General features: G+C 31.8%; 1 protein-coding gene across 8 annotated transcripts in view; it reads right to left on the reverse strand.

Annotated features, from left to right (window-relative positions):
- Positions 1 to 1,163: 1,163 nt before the first annotated feature.
- The window catches only part of LOC125661909 (ras-related protein Rab-27B-like), a 52,959-nt gene continuing 32,082 nt past the window's right edge, over positions 1,164 to 22,040 (reverse strand). For 5 of the 8 annotated variants that reach the window (XM_056147081.1, XM_056147084.1, XM_048894058.2 and 2 more), the window contains 4 exons: positions 9,574 to 9,680; positions 7,768 to 7,853; positions 5,646 to 5,873; positions 1,164 to 4,739 (listed from right to left, as the gene is read on the reverse strand). In XM_056147081.1, the coding sequence (XP_056003056.1) occupies positions 4,550 to 4,739; positions 5,646 to 5,873; positions 7,768 to 7,853; positions 9,574 to 9,680 (611 nt within the window). In that variant the 3' untranslated portion in view covers positions 1,164 to 4,549. Of the gene's footprint in view, positions 4,740 to 5,645; positions 5,874 to 7,767; positions 7,854 to 9,573; positions 9,681 to 20,110; positions 20,218 to 22,040 lie in introns of all 8 variants that reach the window. The other 3 variants (XM_056147082.1, XM_056147087.1, XM_056147083.1) reach the window with 1 other exon arrangement.

Raw genomic sequence — 22,040 nt, forward strand, 5'->3', positions numbered from 1 at the left:
TGTGCATCAAATTAATTTATATTGCTATTATTGCTCTCATCAATCAAATTGATGTGCGCATTAATGTGGTGGAATTATTGCTTGCAAAATTTAAGTTGGAGCTCGGTACAAATGATTTAATATTCTATTTATTAAAGAGAGCAACAATTCATTGTAAAAAGATCATTAATTCAATTGTGGATATGTTGCAGATATCTTTTACTAGATAGTTGCTCTCTCTAGAAGAATCATTGCATGCATCATTGGATTAATGATAATTATCATTAATTCAATTGAAATTGCCTACATTAATACGCCGGTTTCGAGATACGTCCAAGTTATTTCCCTTTGGAGAACTCTCGTACATAGTAAGGTGCTAAAGAATTTGTTTACACGCGGGAGTGGGACAGATATTCATCACAGCGTAAGTGAATGTACTCAGTAAGTTTATCATACGCTGTTTGATAACCCGAATTCAACTGATACACAAACTAAGTGATAAGTATTTAGGAAGTAATTAAATACATAGAATTCTTATCCTATCACGTTATTTCGTTCGTCATAAGTACCTTATCCAAGATATTTCTTGCAAATATGACATTGTTTGTATGTTTCCACTTCAGTAATATATTTCTTTCGATAGTATTTAGTATTTCCCACATTTACATATTTAAAGAGAAGCCGCTTTTAATACATTTCATCGTCTTCCTCGTTGGCTGTATATCCACTCTGTCCCACTTAGGCATTCAAAGTTCCACTAAATGCATCTCCTATACAGAAGAGTTCGTATCTCGAAACTGGCATATTGAATCGATGCATTTAATAATTGAATTGCTGTATGCGATAGCTCATTTTAAGAACAATAATTTAATTATTGTGTGCATTAATTGAATTGATGCATGCATTAAATGAATACTGATATGTGCATTAAATGATGGTGCACATGAATAGAATTATAGGCAAAGAAGCATTGTACAAAGTTTCAAGTCTATCTGATAAACCGTACTGGAGAAGTGACCACAAGGAAGTACAAAAACAATATGTCTCCCCCTGGAAAAGGAGAGGTATAATTAAGTTATTTGTTCAAGTGAAGAGATATTAAAACTTTTTGTCAGTGAAGGTTAAGAACATACATATATTAAGTAGTCTGTTGCAGAGTGTAAAATAGAATAGAAGAAAACCACTTGTTGTAAATATAGAGATTTATTGCAAATAATATGAACAGTAGTACAATTATAACTAATAACATTACATAGGATGTTTCATAAAGCTAGAACAATATCGACGATTAAATACTCAGTAACAGAGGCGACGCCATACGTATAACATTCAATAAAGAAACAGTATATATAAACATCTCCTTAAACTGCAATAAAATCATCTCAATGTTTTCCAGTGTACCTGCCATTGAATCTGTAGTGGTGCATGATCATCATGATACCATCTAAAACTATTTAACAATAACACGTAAAGTTTTTATGTGAGAAAATAGATATACATGTATTTTTTCTAATTATCAAATTTCCACTGTGTACATGTATATGTATATATTTTTTCTTGGACCCAGTTCATGTCTACACAATACCATTCCTTGCTGAAACCTTGTTAAATTGTATTTTCATCTTAAACCACACACTGTACATGTATGTTGAATAAAAGAAAATGGTATTGAATTTTTTTTGCTTACAGGTGATCCAACATTCCCAGTTAATAAAAGTCTTTGTACTGTGATAAAATCTTAAGGAGGTATACCACACCAGAGGAATTTGATATGGGTGAAAAGTTGAGGATACATACAATATTTTGAAACTGAAAACTTTCAAATTTACTTTATTTGTTCAAAAAATGCCGTTTTAGTAGAAAGTAATTGAAAAAATTTAAAATCCCTGCTGGACTCGAACCCGCTATCTACAGTTCAGCAGTCGACGTGCTAACCTACTGAGCTACTCGGCTAGACAATTAAATCTAACCGGAATATAGACAAATAAATCTAACCGGAATATAGACAAATATTGCTGATATTTATATTTCCATTCATGTTTTAAAAAATATAAAGTGATGTATATTGTATGTATATAATATATATAGAGAGAGAGACAGACAGTCAGAGAAAATTATATAAACATGGAATTATACACACACTTGGAATTCATATGATAACTAATTTCAACTACATTATAAATTAAAAAAAATTGTAAAACAACAAATTAAATCGCATAATATTCTGAGATGGCTGTTAAATAAAAGTCACAACCTAGGAATACATGTACATGGAAATTCAATGAAAAAGTCCACAAAGAGAAAATAAAAAAAGTCCACAAAGAGAAAATAAAAAAAGTCCACAAAGAGAAAATAAAAAATGAAATGGATCAAATCTTTTTTGGAATTCACATGTATACTACGTGTAGCAATAATAAATTTCAAATAATAATTTCAAAAATAAAGTCAACCAGTGTTAAAAATTTGCAGTTTATCCAACATAAGCTCAAAGCTACTGTTAACTATATATAAACACAATTCAAAAACTTAATAGAAACTGGCAAATGCTGATGATCAAATACAATATTCACAAACAGAAGAAACACCAATCTAATAAAGATATATATACATAGTATGGATATATATATATATATATATATATATACGACGTGTGTGTAAGACTTGCAGAATACACTATGCAAAATAATTTCCCCAGAAATAATGTTTGACGAGCTGGAACGTACCATGAAAACAAAGTTCAAAAATGCTTTTTAAAGCATCCGAATTTCATTTAACATTTTTATGAAAAACTCTGTTGAGAAGAGTGCCTTATCCTTAGGCAAAAGAACAGGACGGCCCTTGAATCAATAACCAATGAATTTGTGCGTGAGCTGTCTCGATTACAATTTACTATGGGTGGAGCGTACATAGAGAAAATAAATAGAATACCTACATAGTGTGTTTCTAACAGTCTCATAGTGTGTTAGTGTGTTTCTAACAGTCTCATAGTGTGTTTCTAACAGTATCATAGTATGTTTCTATATTTGCTCTATTTGTTAAAATGGTGTGTATTCACTTGGCAAGTATGATACATGTGTAAATACACTCACCATTTCATTATCAGATTGTGCATATAAAACAAGAGGTCCATGGGCCACATCGCTCACCTAAGTCACCTTGGTCCCTATCTAAAGAATTTCCCTATATAATCACATATAAAACTGTGATCTCTATTGTGGCCCCAACCTACCCCCAGGGGCCATGATTTTTACAAACTTGAACCTGCACTATGTCAGGAAGCTTTCATGTAAATGAAAACTTCTTTGGCCCAATGGTTCTTAATAAGAAGATATTTAAAGATTTTCCTTCTATTTGCATGTAAAACTCTGATCCCCTATTGTGGCCCTAACCTACATGTACCTGAGGCCAGGGGATCATGATTTTAACAAACTTGATTCTGCAAGGAATCTTTCATGTAAATTTGTACTTTCCTAGCCCAGTGGTTCTTGAGAATATTTTTAAAGATGTTCCCTATATATTTGTATGTAAAACTTTGATCCCCTATTGTGGCCCCATCCTACCCCCGGGAGCCATGATTTTAACAAACTTGAATGTTAATGTAAGCTCTTCTGGCCCAGATTTTTAAATGACCCCACCCTATTTTTGCATTTTTGTGATTATCTCCCCTTTAAAAGGGGCATAGCCCTTCATTTGAACAAACTTGAAAGTCCTTCACCACAGGATGCTTTTTGCCAAGTTTGATTGAAATTGGCCAAGTGGTTCTGGAGAAGAAGTCGAAAATGTGAAAAGTTTATAGGCAGATGGACAGACAGAGCATGGGCGATCAAAAAAGCTCACTTGAGCTTTCGGCTCAGGTGAGCTAACAACACACAGGTTAATCCTCTGAGCACCCTGTGGTGTAATGCTCCATGTCAAGAATAGTGTTTCCGCCGTTTCCAGTACATGTATAATACATGTTGTATAGCTTGTCTGACTCTTTGGAAACTGATATTGAAATCGAAATCATTCCATTTCTATAAGAATTTCAAACTACCGCGCATAAGCAGAATTTTCAGTGAGGATTTAATTTTGGCATTATTAGCAAAAGCTCAAATTGCATATCACTAAAGCAATTATATATTCCATATTAAAGGTAATAGTTATCTATATTTCCTGGAATTATAAAGTTGACAAAATAATTCTTGCTAAATATAAAAATAAACCCATTTGGGGGGGGGGGGGATCACTAATTTTAAAATTTGTGTCCCGCTTAAAATTCCACTTATACAGTAAGCATTCGTACCTGTGAACAACCTCTGGGTGTTGGATACACTCTTGGTTCACCAGCCCGTATTTGAGTGAGCAAAATTTGGAGTTCTCAATTGTTTTAAACTACATGTAATTTAAAATTTTTTTAAAAATCACCTATATCTATGGAAAAACACAATTCTCCATTATCTACCAACAGTAAAAAAAGATACAATGTTAAATCAGGGGCATCCATACAAAGGACTCAAAACCAAAGAGATTGCTGATCACAGAATTGGAGGGAGGGGGAGAGCTTAAAGCAAAACGTGCATCGCAGTGATCGTTAACAGGAGCACTTGGAGTCACTGTGCTCGTCCATGTCACTTTTGTGTAGTCGTCTTCCGTTTTGTGCGTGGGGTCTCTGTGTCTTGTCCACGCACTGCTCCATACGTAACATCACCATATCCAATAAACACTCCACAACCTTAGCCACGTTCTGACCCGTGGCAGCACTCGTCTCGAAATATGGAAGCCTGTTTAAATCAAAAGAATTTATAATATATTTTTAGAATTTCTCACTTTTTCTTGTGTGTAAAGAATGGCCAAACAATTGATATGAAACATGTCAGACAGCATTTGACCCAATGTCAGGTTGTATTGGAAAACGTCTAGATCATTATAATGACCATAGAATTTGCAAAATGCTGACTTTATATGAGAAACCTTAGCCTGATCCCACCTCTGGTGTATCCAGGGGTCTGTGTTTGCCCAACTCTCTAATTTTGTATTGCTTATAGGAGTTATGAGATTGATCACAGTTCGTTATCTTCACCCTTCATGCTGTATTAATTAGGATATTTATATATATTAGGCTAGGACTAGCTATTCTCTGGGCCCTGCTGTCTTTTTGCCATAAATTTCTCTACAATGTACTTAATATTTCTTCCTTTGTTTCATGACATTAATAATTCTTCCTTTGTTTCGTGACATTAATAATTTTTCTGTTGTTTTATGACATTAATAATTCTTCCTTTGTTTTATGACATGAATAATTTCCCATTGTTTTATGACATTAATAATTTCCCATTGTTTTATGACATTTAATATTTCTTCTGTTGTTTTATGACATTAATAATTTCCCATTGTTTTATGACATTAATAATTTCCCATTGTTTTATGACATTTAATATTTCTTCTGTTGTTTTATGACATTAATCATTCTTCCGATGTTTTATGACATTAAAAAATTTTCTGTTTTTTTTTTCATTAGTAATTCTTCCTTTGTTTCATGACATTAATAATTTTGTTGTTTTATGACATTAATAATTTTTGTTGTTTTATGACATTAATAATTTCCTGTTGTTTTATGACATTAATAATTTCCCGTTGTTTTATGACATTAATAATTTCCTGTTGTTTTATGACATTAACATTCTGACCCGTGTTTCTCTGCAATATCCCTGGCTCGCTCTTCCGTTACTTTCCTCTGATCCTCCAAGTCAGCTTTGTTTCCACACAAGATGATATCCGGGTTCTCACAATATGCATGAGTTTGTAACTGGGTCAGCCAGTTTCTGATATTGATGAATGACTGCTCACTCGTCAAATCAAACAACAGAATAAAGCCCATAGCGTCTCGGAAGAATGCAGTTGTAAGACTACGAAACCTAGGAAATTCAAACATAATTGGTTTTTAAAAATTATAATTTTTAAAGGTTGTATTTTCAGCAATTAATGACCCTTGCTAGATACAAACTTTTTAAAACAAGAGGCCCACAGGCATTATCATTCACCTGAGTACTAGTGAAAAGTATCACTACTCCCAAGGGCTATGAAATCCACATTTGAAAAAAAAATTCCTGTTCTGAATATCTAAGCTAAATTCTAATGTTCAGCAACAGTATAAAACAAGATGTGTTCTTAAAAACTTCAATGCCCTCAAAAGTGCATACACTGATGAAAAGCTTTACATAATATAATATGTGTATTTACATTAATAGATATGACTAATCTGGACCCATCCTAGAGTTAAAACCCTGGGTTGTGAAATTCACCATTTTTTGTACATCCTTTTCTGCTATTCCTAAGTATGCATTTAGATTTTATACAGTATCAGCAAACTTAAAGAAGTCCTTCAAATCATTATCATAATTTTGACACCAACCTAAAACAAAACCCTAGGATCATGTTTACAATTTTGGTAAAGGACTACGAGGGCAAGTCAATAAGTAACCAGTCTAAATTATTTCCGGTTGAGATTCACCTCTGCTTTTTAGATGAAATTGCCCTCTAGTATGATGCACAATCAATGGTGTTTAAGTGCCATCAGCCCAGAACTGAAAAAGTCAGAGTCCTTTCCATTGACCCACTCCTCAACTGCCATCACGACTTCTTCGTCAGACCGGACATGACACCCATGGATATCCCTTTTACAAGTTTGGGAATAGAAAGAAGTCGCTAGGAGCTAGGTCAGGCGAATAGGCAGGATGTGGTATAAATTCATACCCGTTTCGCTCTACAGCATCCATTGCAACTTTGCAAGTGCAGACTCTGGTGTTGTCCTGTTGCAGCAAAACACCTTCAGAGAGTTTACCTCGGCGTTTTTCACGGATGGCGGTTCTCAGCTGGTCTAGCAAGTTTGCATAGTACACTCCAGATATTGTACTTCTTTTGGGTAAAAAGTCCAACATAATAACGCCTTTTGCGTCTCAAAATACTGTGGCCATCACCTTGCCAGCAAATGGTTGCATCTTGAACTTCTTTGGCCAAGGGGACCTAGGCCCTACCCACTAACGACTCTGAGCTTTATTCTCTGGCTCATAATAATGAACCCAAGTCTCATCTACAGTCACCAGACGCAAAAGAAAATAATCTTTTGACCTAAAACGCTTCAACAAGGTGCTGCATACTGATGCTCTGGTTGCCATTTGCTCATCACTAAGGGATTTGGGGACCGAACGGGCTGTTAGCTTGTGCATACCTATACGATCATGTAAGATTGCTGAAACGCTACCATGTGAAATGCCTAATGCCTGTGCTATTTCTTTCACCTATCGGAGTATACCAGCTAGATCCCAAACTTTCTTACACATTTCTTCCTCAATGGCTTCCAATGGGCATCCAGACCAGGCTTCATCTTCTAATGACGTTCTACTGCATTTGAATTCCCCTACACAGAGTTTAACCTGAGCATAAGATGGTGCAGAAGACCCATAAACATCAGCTAACTCGCCGTGTATTTCCTTGCTTGTTTTATCTTTTAAATACAAGTACCAAATTATAGCCTCAACTTTAGATGAAAAGCATGCCTTTGCATCACTAGCCATGTTTGACATTCAATATCTTATTAAAGAATGACTCGATACGAACGCAATTTTATACCCAGGTATAAAACATGTATTGAAACAAGGCATGAAAATCGTGACCGTCTCGGTCAATCGGAAATGGGATAGGCTGGTTACTTATTGACTCGCCCTATCTCATACCTACTCCTTTTAAATCTCCATTTAGTTTCAATTTTGTATCAATAGCACTAAAGAAAATGTTAATTAAATGTTTCACCTTTCCTGGCCTGCAGTGTCCCACAGCTGTAGATGAATTCTGTGACTCCTCCCCACTACACCGTCCGACCCGGGCACACGATGTACCTGTCAAAGAGAGCAAAATCACTTATCAACTACATACTGTATAAGAGGTGAATAACTGCAATTCTAATTGAAATTCTGTAACAGTCAACATAATATACCCATCAATTGATATTTTCTGATAAAAACTCTGACTTTCTATTAATTCCATCATCACTTCATATCACTGTTAGTTACCTTCACCTTCTCAATCAATCATTAGCAAACTTGGGTTGTTAAAAAAATATATTCCATGCATTTAAACTGCAACCACACACACACACTATATATATATGAGTAATAGGAGACAAACAACAAGCATAAAACAAAACATTTTACAAATCATTAATTTCTGTGGGGTTTATTTTCCATTGTTATGTGGTAGTTGTGTTAATGTACTCCAAGAAAGATTTCAAATAGTCCATAATAATATAGTTACTACATAATGACCAACAAGCTTATTTTTCTCAAACCATGAAAAAAATACCCCACCAAAATAAGTGATTCTAAAATTCCCTAATGCATCATGTACTACATGTAGGTATATGATCATCAAATAAGAAAGGCTATTTGAAGATCAGCAAATAGGTTAAGCTGAATTTTGGAATGCAATTCAATTAAGCAATTATTGTAAAACAATATCAGAACTCAATGGTCCTTTTCATAAAAAAAAATCTTACGACTAAAATGAAAATTTGAAAACACTGTAATTCCCTTATAAATCCTCACTCATATACTTCTGAATGAGCAAAACTAGTAAGTATTATATACATAGTTGATAAAACTGGCATTCCTACTCGAGGACATAGTTGCACTCAGTTGAGTATAAGGCAGAGACATAATTTTCATCTGATAGTCGTAAGATTTTTTTTTTGTGTGTGTGTGTGAAAATGACCGCTGGCCTCATGCAACTATCTAATTGATTGTCATATCCAATTTACATATAATACAATATTATACAGATTTCCCCCCACTCTGGTCTAGTCCCCCCCCCCCCCCCCTCAAGAGAGCTACAGTTCTGCAGCTACCAAGAGAGCTACAGTTCTGCCGCTACATGTTTGTGTTGGGTTCAGTGCAGGAAATCTGATCGTGTAAAGATCTTGTTGTCAAACTGAAAATAAAGCTACTGAGATTCTGTATCAACTTTGAAACAAAAAGTTTTAAACAAGATTCGTAGTGTTATTCAGTGTGCTCAGGTATTAAAAGAATACATCGTTATAGATCTCGTTATTAGTAACATACAGGTATGCATAGTTATAGATCTCGTTATTAGTAACAGATGCACATACAGGTATGGGCACACAGGTGTACTGGATACTGCGGAATTATGTAAAATCGTGGGGGCTAATATATTCATGGATTATGATATTTTACAGTTTAACTGATCGAGTTATAATTTTGTGAATATCGTTTCTGCACATTGAAGCATTATATAAATTGTGCATTTCATTGTGGTTTGCACCCACAAAATCCACAAACAATTTAGCCCCCCAGAAATCTACTAATTCCACTGTACAGGGTAAATTTCACCCCAGTTTTATTTTCACTTATTTTTACCTTCTCTTAAATGGACAAATATAAAAGTGGTGTATAATAAATTCATTCTATACTTCGAAGCAAGAAAGCAACTTCGGTGAAACCATTTTCCAGAATGTGTGAGCAAATACAATGTGGGTGAAAATTTGCCTGCAATACAGTACAGATATAGGCCCTCTACATGTAGATAACATCGATTTGAATGTACCAATCTCTTTTCCTGAAAGTCTACCCCAACGGTAGAGGCAAAACTAGGTTTGAATTCTTTCTCAATATACTGATGAAGAAAGCAGGTTTTTCCCACCGCTGAATCACCTGATGGAAAAAAAGATAAAGAAAATTCAAAAACATAAACCCACTACTATTTGTGGATTTTGTAATGTGAACACACTAATATTTGTGGATTTTGTAGTGTGAACATTAATATTTGTGGATTTTGTAGTGTGAACATTAATATTTGTGGATTTTGTACTGTGGACATTAATATTTGTGGATTTTGTAGTGTGAACATTCTAATATTTGTGGATTTTGTAGTGTGAACATTCTAATATTTGTGGATTTTGTAGTGTGAACATTCTAATATTTGTGGATTTTGTAGTGTGAACATTCTAATATTTGTGGATTTTGTAGTGTGAACATTCTAATATTTGTGGATTTTGTAGTGTGAACATTAATATTTGTGGATTTTGTAGTGTGAACATTAATATTTGTGGATTTTGTAGTGTGAACATTCTAATATTTGTGAATTTTGTAGTGTGAACATTCTAATATTTGTGGATTTTGTAGTGTGAACATTAATATTTGTGGATTTTGTAGTGTGAACATTAATATTTGTGGATTTTGTACTGTGAACATTAATATTTGTGGATTTTGTATTGTGAACACACTAATATTTGTGAATTTTGTATTGTGAACACACTAATATTTGTGAATTTTGTAGTGTGAACACACTAATATTTGTGGATTTTGTAGTGTGAACACACTAATATTTGTGAATTTTGTAGTGTGAACATTCTAATATTTGTGGATTTTGTAGTGTGAACATTCTAATATTTGTGGATTTTGTAGTGTGAACATTCTAATATTTGTGAATTTTGTATTGTGAACACACTAATATTTGTGGATTTTGTAGTGTGAACATTCTAATATTTGTGAATTTTGTAGTGTGAACATTCTAATATTTGTGGATTTTGTAGTGTGAACATTAATATTTGTGGATTTTGTAGTGTGAACATTAATATTTGTGGATTTTGTACTGTGAACATTAATATTTGTGGATTTTGTATTGTGAACACACTAATATTTGTGAATTTTGTAGTGTGAACATTCTAATATTTGTGAATTTTGTATTGTGAACACACTAATATTTGTGAATTTTGTAGTGTGAACATTCTAATATTTGTGGATTTTGTATTGTGAACACACTAATATTTGTGAATTTTGTAGTGTGAACATTCTAATATTTGTGAATTTTGTAGTGTGAACATTCTAATATTTGTGAATTTTGTAGTGTGAACATTCTAATATTTGTGGATTTTGTAGTGTGAACACACTAATATTTGTGGATTTTGTATTGTGAACATTCTAATATTTGTGGATTTTGTAGTGTGAACATTAATATTTGTGAATTTTGTAGTGTGGACATTAATATTTGTGGATTTTGTAGTGTGAACACTAATATTTGTGGATTTTGTATTGTGAACACACTAATATTTGTGGATTTTGTAGTGTGAACATTAATATTTGTGGATTTTGTAGTGTGAACATTCTAATATTTGTGGATTTTGTAGTGTGAACATTAATATTTGTGGATTTTGTAGTGTGAACATTCTAATATTTGTGAATTTTGTAGTGTGAACACACTAATATCTGTGGATTTTGTAGTGTGAACATTAATATTTGTGGATTTTGTACTGTGAACATTAATATTTGTGGATTTTGTAGTGTGAACATTCTAATATTTGTGAATTTTGTAGTGTGAACACACTAATATTTGTGGATTTTGTATTGTGGACACACTAATATTTGTGGATTTTGTATTGTGGACACACTAATATTTGTGGATTTTGTATTGTGGACACACTAATATTTGTGGATTTTGTAGTGTGAACATTCTAATATTTGTGGATTTTGTAGTGTGAACATTCTAATATTTGTGAATTTTGTAGTGTGAACACACTAATATTTGTGAATTTTGTAGTGTGAACATTCTAATATTTGTGAATTTTGTAGTGTGAACATTAATATTTGTGGATTTTGTAATGTGGACACACTAATATTTGTGGATTTTGTAGTGTGAACATTAATATTTGTGGATTTTGTAATGTGGACACACTAATATTTGTGAATTTTGTAGTGTGAACATTCTAATATTTGTGAATTTTGTAGTGTGGACACACTAATATTTGTGGATTTTGTAGTGTGAACATTAATATTTGTGAATTTTGTAGTGTGAACATTAATATTTGTGGATTTTGTAATGTGAACATTCTAATATTTGTGAATTTTGTATTGTGAACATTCTAATATTTGTGAATTTTGTATTGTGAACACACTAATATTTGTGAATTTTGTAGTGTGAACATTCTAATATTTGTGGATTTTGTAGTGTGAACATTAATATTTGTGGATTTTGTAGTGTGGACACATTAATATTTGTGGATTTTGTATTGTGAACATACTAATATTTGTGGATTTTGTATTGTGAACACACTAATATTTGTGAATTTTGTAGTGTGAACATTCTAATATTTGTGGATTTTGTAGTGTGAACACACTAATATCTGTGGATTTTGTAGTGTGAACATTAATATTTGTGAATTTTGTAGTGTGAACATTCTAATATTTGTGGATTTTGTAGTGTGAACATTAATATTTGTGAATTTTGTAGTGTGAACATTAATATTTGTGAATTTTGTAGTGTGAACACACTAATATTTGTGAATTTTGTAGTGTGAACATTCTAATATTTGTGGATTTTGTAGTGTGAACACACATACTAATATTTGTGGATTTTGTAGTGTGAACATACTAATATTTGTGGATTTTGTAGTGTGAACATACTAATATTTGTGGATTTTGTACTGTGAACATTAATATTTGTGGATTTTGTAGTGTGAACATTCTAATATTTGTGGATTTTGTAGTGTGAACACACTAATATTTGTGGATTTTGTAGTGTGAACATTAATATTTGTGGATTTTGTAGTGTGAACATTAATATTTGTGAATTTTGTAGTGTGAACATTAATATTTGTGGATTTTGTAGTGTGAACATTCTAATATTTGTGGATTTTGTAGTGTGAACACACTAATATTTGTGGATTTTGTAGTGTGGACATTCTAATATTTGTGGATTTTGTAGTGTGAACATTAATATTTGTGGATTTTGTAGTGTGAACATTCTAATATTTGTGGATTTTGTAGTGTGAACATTCTAATATTTGTGGATTTTGTAGTGTGGACACACTAATATTTGTGGATTTTGTAGTGTGAACACACTAATATTTGTGAATTTTGTACTGTGAACATTCTAATATTTGTGGATTTTGTAGTGTGAACATTCTAATATTTGTGGATTTTGTAGTGTGAACATTCTAATATTTGTGGATTTTGTAGTGTGAACATTCTAATATTTGTGGATTTTGTAGTGTGAACACACTAATATTTGTGAATTTTGTAGTGTGGACACACTAATATTTGTGGATTTTGTAGTGTGGACACACTAATATTTGTGGATTTTGTAGTGTGAACATTCTAATATTTGTGGATTTTGTAGTGTGAACATTAATATTTGTGGATTTTGTATTGTGGACACACTAATATTTGTGAATTTTGTAGTGTGAACATTCTAATATTTGTGGATTTTGTAGTGTGAACATTAATATTTGTGGATTTTGTAGTGTGAACATTAATATTTGTGGATTTTGTAGTGTGAACACACTAATATTTGTGGATTTTGTAGTGTGAACATTAATATTTGTGGATTTTGTATTGTGAACATTAATATTTGTGAATTTTGTAGTGTGAACACACTAATATTTGTGGATTTTGTAGTGTGAACATTAATATTTGTGGATTTTGTAGTGTGAACATTAATATTTGTGGATTTTGTAATGTGAACATTCTAATATTTGTGAATTTTGTAGTGTGAACACACTAATATTTGTGGATTTTGTAGTGTGAACATTAATATTTGTGGATTTTGTAGTGTGAACATTCTAATATTTGTGGATTTTGTAGTGTGAACATTAATATTTGTGGATTTTGTAGTGCAAACACACTAATATTTGTGAATTTTGTAGTGTGAACATTCTAATATTTGTGGATTTTGTAGTGTGAACATTAATATTTGTGGATTTTGTAGTGTGAACATTAATATTTGTGGATTTTGTAGTGTGAACATTAATATTTGTGGATTTTGTAGTGTGAACACACTAATATTTGTGGATTTTGTAGTGTGAACATTAATATTTGTGGATTTTGTAGTGTGAACATTCTAATATTTGTGGATTTTGTAGTGTGAACATTAATATTTGTGGATTTTGTAGTGCAAACACACTAATATTTGTGAATTTTGTAGTGTGAACATTCTAATATTTGTGGATTTTGTAGTGTGAACATTAATATTTGTGGATTTTGTAGTGTGAACATTAATATTTGTGGATTTTGTAGTGTGAACATTAATATTTGTGGATTTTGTAGTGTGAACACACTAATATTTGTGGATTTTGTAGTGTGAACATTAATATTTGTGGATTTTGTAGTGTGAACATTCTAATATTTGTGGATTTTGTATTGTGAACACACTAATATCTGTGGATTTTGTAGTGTGAACATTAATATTTGTGAATTTTGTAGTGTGAACATTCTAATATTTGTGGATTTTGTAGTGTGAACATTAATATTTGTGAATTTTGTAGTGTGAACATTAATATTTGTGAATTTTGTAGTGTGAACACACTAATATTTGTGAATTTTGTAGTGTGAACATTCTAATATTTGTGGATTTTGTAGTGTGAACACACATACTAATATTTGTGGATTTTGTAGTGTGAACATACTAATATTTGTGGATTTTGTAGTGTGAACATACTAATATTTGTGGATTTTGTACTGTGAACATTAATATTTGTGGATTTTGTAGTGTGAACATTCTAATATTTGTGGATTTTGTAGTGTGAACACACTAATATTTGTGGATTTTGTAGTGTGAACATTAATATTTGTGGATTTTGTAGTGTGAACATTAATATTTGTGAATTTTGTAGTGTGAACATTAATATTTGTGGATTTTGTAGTGTGAACATTCTAATATTTGTGGATTTTGTAGTGTGAACACACTAATATTTGTGGATTTTGTAGTGTGGACATTCTAATATTTGTGGATTTTGTAGTGTGAACATTAATATTTGTGGATTTTGTAGTGTGAACATTCTAATATTTGTGGATTTTGTAGTGTGAACATTCTAATATTTGTGGATTTTGTAGTGTGGACACACTAATATTTGTGGATTTTGTAGTGTGAACACACTAATATTTGTGAATTTTGTACTGTGAACATTCTAATATTTGTGGATTTTGTAGTGTGAACATTCTAATATTTGTGGATTTTGTAGTGTGAACATTCTAATATTTGTGGATTTTGTAGTGTGAACATTCTAATATTTGTGGATTTTGTAGTGTGAACATTCTAATATTTGTGGATTTTGTAGTGTGAACACACTAATATTTGTGAATTTTGTAGTGTGGACACACTAATATTTGTGGATTTTGTAGTGTGGACACACTAATATTTGTGGATTTTGTAGTGTGAACATTCTAATATTTGTGGATTTTGTAGTGTGAACATTAATATTTGTGGATTTTGTATTGTGGACACACTAATATTTGTGAATTTTGTAGTGTGAACATTCTAATATTTGTGGATTTTGTAGTGTGAACATTAATATTTGTGGATTTTGTAGTGTGAACATTAATATTTGTGGATTTTGTAGTGTGAACACACTAATATTTGTGGATTTTGTAGTGTGAACATTAATATTTGTGGATTTTGTATTGTGAACATTAATATTTGTGAATTTTGTAGTGTGAACACACTAATATTTGTGGATTTTGTAGTGTGAACATTAATATTTGTGGATTTTGTAGTGTGAACATTAATATTTGTGGATTTTGTAATGTGAACATTCTAATATTTGTGAATTTTGTAGTGTGAACACACTAATATTTGTGGATTTTGTAGTGTGAACATTAATATTTGTGGATTTTGTAGTGTGAACATTCTAATATTTGTGGATTTTGTAGTGTGAACATTAATATTTGTGGATTTTGTAGTGCAAACACACTAATATTTGTGGATTTTGTAGTGTGAACATTAATATTTGTGGATTTTGTAGTGTGAACATTAATATTTGTGGATTTTGTAGTGTGAACACACTAATATTTGTGGATTTTGTAGTGTGAACATTAATATTTGTGGATTTTGTAGTGTGAACATTCTAATATTTGTGGATTTTGTAGTGTGAACATTAATATTTGTGGATTTTGTAGTGCAAACACACTAATATTTGTGAATTTTGTAGTGTGAACATTCTAATATTTGTGGATTTTGTAGTGTGAACATTAATATTTGTGGATTTTGTAGTGTGAACATTAATATTTGTGGATTTTGTAGTGTGAACATTAATATTTGTGGATTTTGTAGTGTGAACACACTAATATTTGTGGATTTTGTAGTGTGAACATTAATATTTGTGGATTTTGTAGTGTGAACATTCTAATATTTGTGGATTTTGTAGTGTGAACATTAATATTTGTGAATTTTGTAGTGTGGACATTAATATTTGTGGATTTTGTAGTGTGAACATTAATATTTGTGGATTTTGTAGTGTGAACATTCTAATATTTGTGGATTTTGTAGTGTGAACATTAATATTTGTGGATTTTGTAGTGTGAACACACTAATATTTGTGGATTTTGTAGTGTGAACATTCTAATATTTGTGGATTTTGTAGTGTGAACATTAATATTTGTGGATTTTGTAGTGTGAACATTAATATTTGTGGATTTTGTAGTGTGAACATTCTAATATTTGTGGATTTTGTAGTGTGAACATTAATATTTGTGGATTTTGTAGTGCAAACACACTAATATTTGTGAATTTTGTAGTGTGAACATTCTAATATTTGTGGATTTTGTAGTGTGAACATTAATATTTGTGGATTTTGTACTGTGAACATTAATATTTGTGGATTTTGTAGTGTGAACATTAATATTTGTGGATTTTGTACTGTGAACATTAATATTTGTGGATTTTGTACTGTGAACATTAATATTTGTGGATTTTGTAGTGTGAACATTAATATTTGTGGATTTTGTATTGTGGACACACTAATATTTGTGAATTTTGTATTGTGGACATTCTAATATTTGTGAATTTTGTAGTGTGAACATTCTAATATTTGTGAATTTTGTAGTGTGAACATTCTAATATTTGTGGATTTTGTAGTGTGAACATTAATATTTGTGAATTTTGTAGTGTGGACATTAATATTTGTGGATTTTGTATTGTGAACACACTAATATTTGTGAATTTTGTAGTGTGAACATTAATATTTGTGAATTTTGTAGTGTGAACATTAATATTTGTGGATTTTGTAGTGTGAACATACTAATATTTGTGAATTTTGTAGTGTGGACACACTAATATTTGTGAATTTTGTAGTGTGGACACACTAATATTTGTGAATTTTGTAGTGTGAACATTCTAATATTTGTGGATTTTGTAGTGTGAACATTAATATTTGTGAATTTTGTAGTGTGGACATTAATATTTGTGGATTTTGTATTGTGAACACACTAATATTTGTGAATTTTGTAGTGTGAACATTAATATTTGTGAATTTTGTAGTGTGGACACACTAATATTTGTGGATTTTGTAGTGTGAACACACTATTGATTGCTGTCCCCTGGAACATATCATGTGAAAATAAAGAGAAAGCAAACATCATCTTTTCTCTCAACCATGAAATCAAATCTAATTTTTTTTCCCTCATGGACCAGATTCTACAGGACGTAGTAGTGTCAAACCCAACATTAAGATCTTAATGCCACATTTGTAATTTTGACTGCTTGGAAGACATGTCCTATTTTTAAAATACTGTTAACAAAGGCATGATATTTATGTAAATAATAAGAGGTCTACTCATTTGTAAGTAAAACATTTGTTTTTAATTCACACAGTTCATCCTCTGGAACATTAATTATCACAGTGTTGGTGGGGAAAGATCAATTTCTGGTTGCAGGTTTCTAATCTCATTTCATGATTTTCTAAACTAGAATTCAAGATCACTTTCTTTTTGGTAACAACTGCTGACAAAATACATCACAAAATTCAACATTGAATAGTTAAACATTTTTTCCTTATGTGTTTATTTTAAAACAGGCATATATGCAGCCACAGTCAAACTGAATTAATGATGTGTCGTCAATCATAATGTACATTATCAGCCTTCAAATTCAGGGGGTCGACACTGGTTCATAAAATGGTATTCATGACGTGATGTTGGTTTACTAACAGACTATATACATAACAAAGCATTACACACACAATCAGACACAACAGATATTGTCACATTGTTTTGGGGAGTAGGCACATGCACATGTAGGCATAAACAAGCTTCTTGTAAGTTATAAAATCACAAGCTTTCCAACACATCATTGAAATTCTCAGTGTTACAATTAATGCATATCTAATAAAAGATTGTATACAATTACAGGAGCATCTCATTGATCTCATTTATGGTGTTACGTACTAAATCAAATCATGATAGCATATTCAAGTTGGTTAATATTAATTACCAAATCCATCAAATATTATAGATAAATTGTAAAATTATCAAACAAGGATATGAATTTGCATTATTTACTTTTTTATCCTGCGACATATTGTTCATTGTGTTGCCTTCTGACAGCACAGCTTCCGTTTGTGCCCTTAAATGATCTACTCAACTGTCTCTTCTCAAAAACCACAAATAAAATGATCTACTCAACTGTCTCTTCTCAAAAACCACAAATAAAATGATCTACTCAACTGTCTCTTCTCAAAAACCACAAATAAAATGATCTACTCAACTGTCTCTTCTCAAAAACCATGAGTATAAAATGATCTATTCAACTTTTTCTTCTCAAAAACCACAAAATAAAATGATCTATTCAACTGTCTCGAATCTTCTCAAAAACCATGAATAACATGATCTACTCACCTGTCTCTTCTCAAAAACCACAAATAAAATGATCTATTCAACTTTCTCTTCTCAAAAATCATGAATGAAATGATCTACTCAACTGTCTCTTCTCAAAAACCATGAAAAAAATGATCTACTCAACTGTCTCTTCTCAAAAACCATGAAAAAAATGATCTACTCAACTGTCTCTTCTCAAAAACCACCAATAAAATGATCTACTCAACTGTCTCTTCTCAAAAACCACCAATAAAATGATCTACTCAACTGTCTCTTCTCAAAAACCATCGATGATGAAAAAAATGATCTACTCAACTGTCTCTTCTCAAAAACCATGAATAAAACGATCTACTCAACTGTCTCTTCTCAAAAACCACCAATAAAATGATCTACTCAACTGTCTCTTCTCAAAAACCACCGATAAAATGATCTACTCAACTGTCTCTTCTCAAAAACCATCGATGATGAAAAAAATGATCTACTCAACTGTCTCTTCTCAAAAACCATGAATAAAACGATCTACTCAACTGTCTCTTCTCAAAAACCACCAATAAAATGATCTACTCAACTGTCTCTTCTCAAAAACCATGAGTATAAAATGATCTACTCAACTGTCTCTTCTCAAAAACTATGAATAAAACGATCTACTCAACTGTCTCTTCTCAAAAACCATGAATAAAATGATCAACCAAACTTTTTAAATTCTAACACATAGTTAGCCAAATTGTTCATCTTGGTGTGCGACCTATAAACACAACAAAGTTTTTACCTTGAATTTTGACATTTGACTATAATCTTTATCCTACACAGAGCTTTAAGAATTCTAATATCTAAATTTTTAACCACGTGACCTCATAACTTTGAAAATTTTAACATTTATAACACAGAGCTATGAGAATTTTCACATTTCATTTAACAACTAGACCTTTAAGAATTTTCACATTTAACTAACTTAATCTATACAACATAGAATTTTGACACTTGACTAACCTTTATATGACATAGAATATTGACATGTCTGATTAACTTCTTACGATGCACACAGAATTCGACATTTAGTTATAATCTTCAAATGAAAGAGAACTTCGAGAATTTTGACTAGCTTAATTTATATGACACAGCTTTGAGAATTTTGACTATAATAACCTTTTTGACATTAATCATTGACCAATCTTCATGTAACACAGAAGCTTGACCAAGTGTCGCCTAATACCTGACCAAATATTGTGTATTTATTTTGTTTCATGATGCAAATTCTAAGTTGGGAAAGTCATGTATAAACAGAAAAAGATACTACCAGTAGGTATACAGATAATCCTTCAATGTTTGCATGATTTGGGGGCCAATAACAAAAGCATTTAACATGACTGTGATATTGCAAACACCCATCAGGCAACATAATACCATGCATCAAGTCAGCTGAATTAAATACACACAATCATGCAATACCTAAATTGTATAATAACAAGCAAAGATAAAACTGGCTTTGCCGGGATTACCACTCTTTTTTCTCGGAAATCAATTCCCACAGTTGAAATAAACTTGGCATGAAAATGTCGGTCTGTATATTGATACAAAAAGCTGGTCTTTCCTACACCAGAATCACCTGTAAAGGATTTCAAGAATATCAGGGTCAAAGGCATTCCATACTCCAGGGAATACAGTAAAACAATAAACATTTGTAAAGGATTTCCAGAATATCAGTTTAAAGTCATTCCATACTCCAGAGAACAGAATAGAAAGCAGTCCTGTAAAAGACTACTGAATAAGTTATCACCTTGTGTTCTCTGAGTAGTCTGCATCACCTGCAAATCTGAGTATATTCTAAAGACACCCATTAACTTAATACATTCTAGTCGAGTAAGATACAGTCCCTGAAACGTTCTACTTTCCCACTTGAACAGTGAACGAACGGTGAGCACACGCAGAGCGAACAACGGTGAGCGAACGGTGAATGCACGGTGAGCGAACAGTGAATGCACTCAGAGCGAACAATGAACGCAATTTGGTGAACGGTGAGCGCACGATGAACGCAAAGTGAACAGTGAGCACACGGTGAACGCAAAATGGTCTATTCATTCGGTATATTTCGGATTTTTCCCTTGGATTGTACTTACTTTATAATCAGGTAGAGATAAATATAAATGAATACATCTGTTTGTTCATTTTTGTGCAAATACGGGATGTATACTTCTCATGAAAACAATATTAAATTTCACATCAATGCACGTAACAATGATGGACAAACAAAAGAAAATTTCATACGTTCATTGTTTACAGTATTGCATATTCTGTACAGATACATGGATACATGAAAACTAAGATGCATATAGTATCATATTTCTTAATACAAGAGTATAAATGATGCATGTGAATTAAAGATAGTCTAGTAATTAGCGCCAAAAATTTACAGATGCACGACTTCAAAATTTACGAGCGTGGTCGTTTTGATTACACGCAATTAAAAAAAACATCCTCAAAGGAGTCGAGATAAATGCATTGAACAACCAGCACGGGTAGAACAGGTACATCATATACCTTGTGTTGACACCTGAACGCTTCTAAATAGTATAAAAGGTTTATTCCCATGTAGATTTTGCGTAATTCACTTTACTGTAAATACAGATATAGTATATCGAACTGAGGAAATAATTAATGTACGTGCGTACAAAATCAATAGTGTGACCATGAATTTACATTTAGATTGTGCAATATTTGTATATTTTTGATGCGGATAAAACTGTTTATTGCACTGAACTATACGTATATCATATGTGGGGCAGAAATATACCAGAAATATTTCCTCTTTATATTAGAGACAAACGATTCAAAACTTTTAAATTTGGGGAAAGGAGTAAATATATTTATTGACAATGTCTCTCATAAAGATAGGCGTAAAATAATCAGAAATATTTGTCAAATCAATTTGACATTTGAACATGAATGTGCATTGAAAGGTACAGTGTAGCATAGTTTTTTAAGTAAGAGAGAGAGGGGAGCGTTAAGAAAATGATAAACTTATATAGAATTCTTGTCAAGTGAGACAAAATAAAATATAATAAATTGTGATTTTGTCCATACTTGAAAATATTAAAATGATTATTCGGGTGGGGGTGAGGCCGGTATTTATTAACTGAAACTGCCTCATTTTTGTACACATAACAGCGCTCGTTGCTCGTTCTTCGCTATATTCACATGTATAAGGGTTAAATTCATAACTGAATGCTCTTGCATTTTTCTCTCATTCAGAACTTCTCCCTTTTTTTTACCCAAACAATACTTGTGTTTTGTAATGATAATAACAATGATTTATTCTATCCTTTGATATTGTTGAGTGATCCGCAGTTTTCCTTGAATTTTCGCAGTGATAATCCTGATATTTGTACTTTATAAATTAAATTTCTGATATAATAAGAAGTTAATATACTT

This window comes from Ostrea edulis, chromosome 8 (assembly GCF_947568905.1).
Source record: "Ostrea edulis chromosome 8, xbOstEdul1.1, whole genome shotgun sequence".
Lineage (NCBI taxonomy): Eukaryota > Metazoa > Mollusca > Bivalvia > Ostreida > Ostreidae > Ostrea > Ostrea edulis.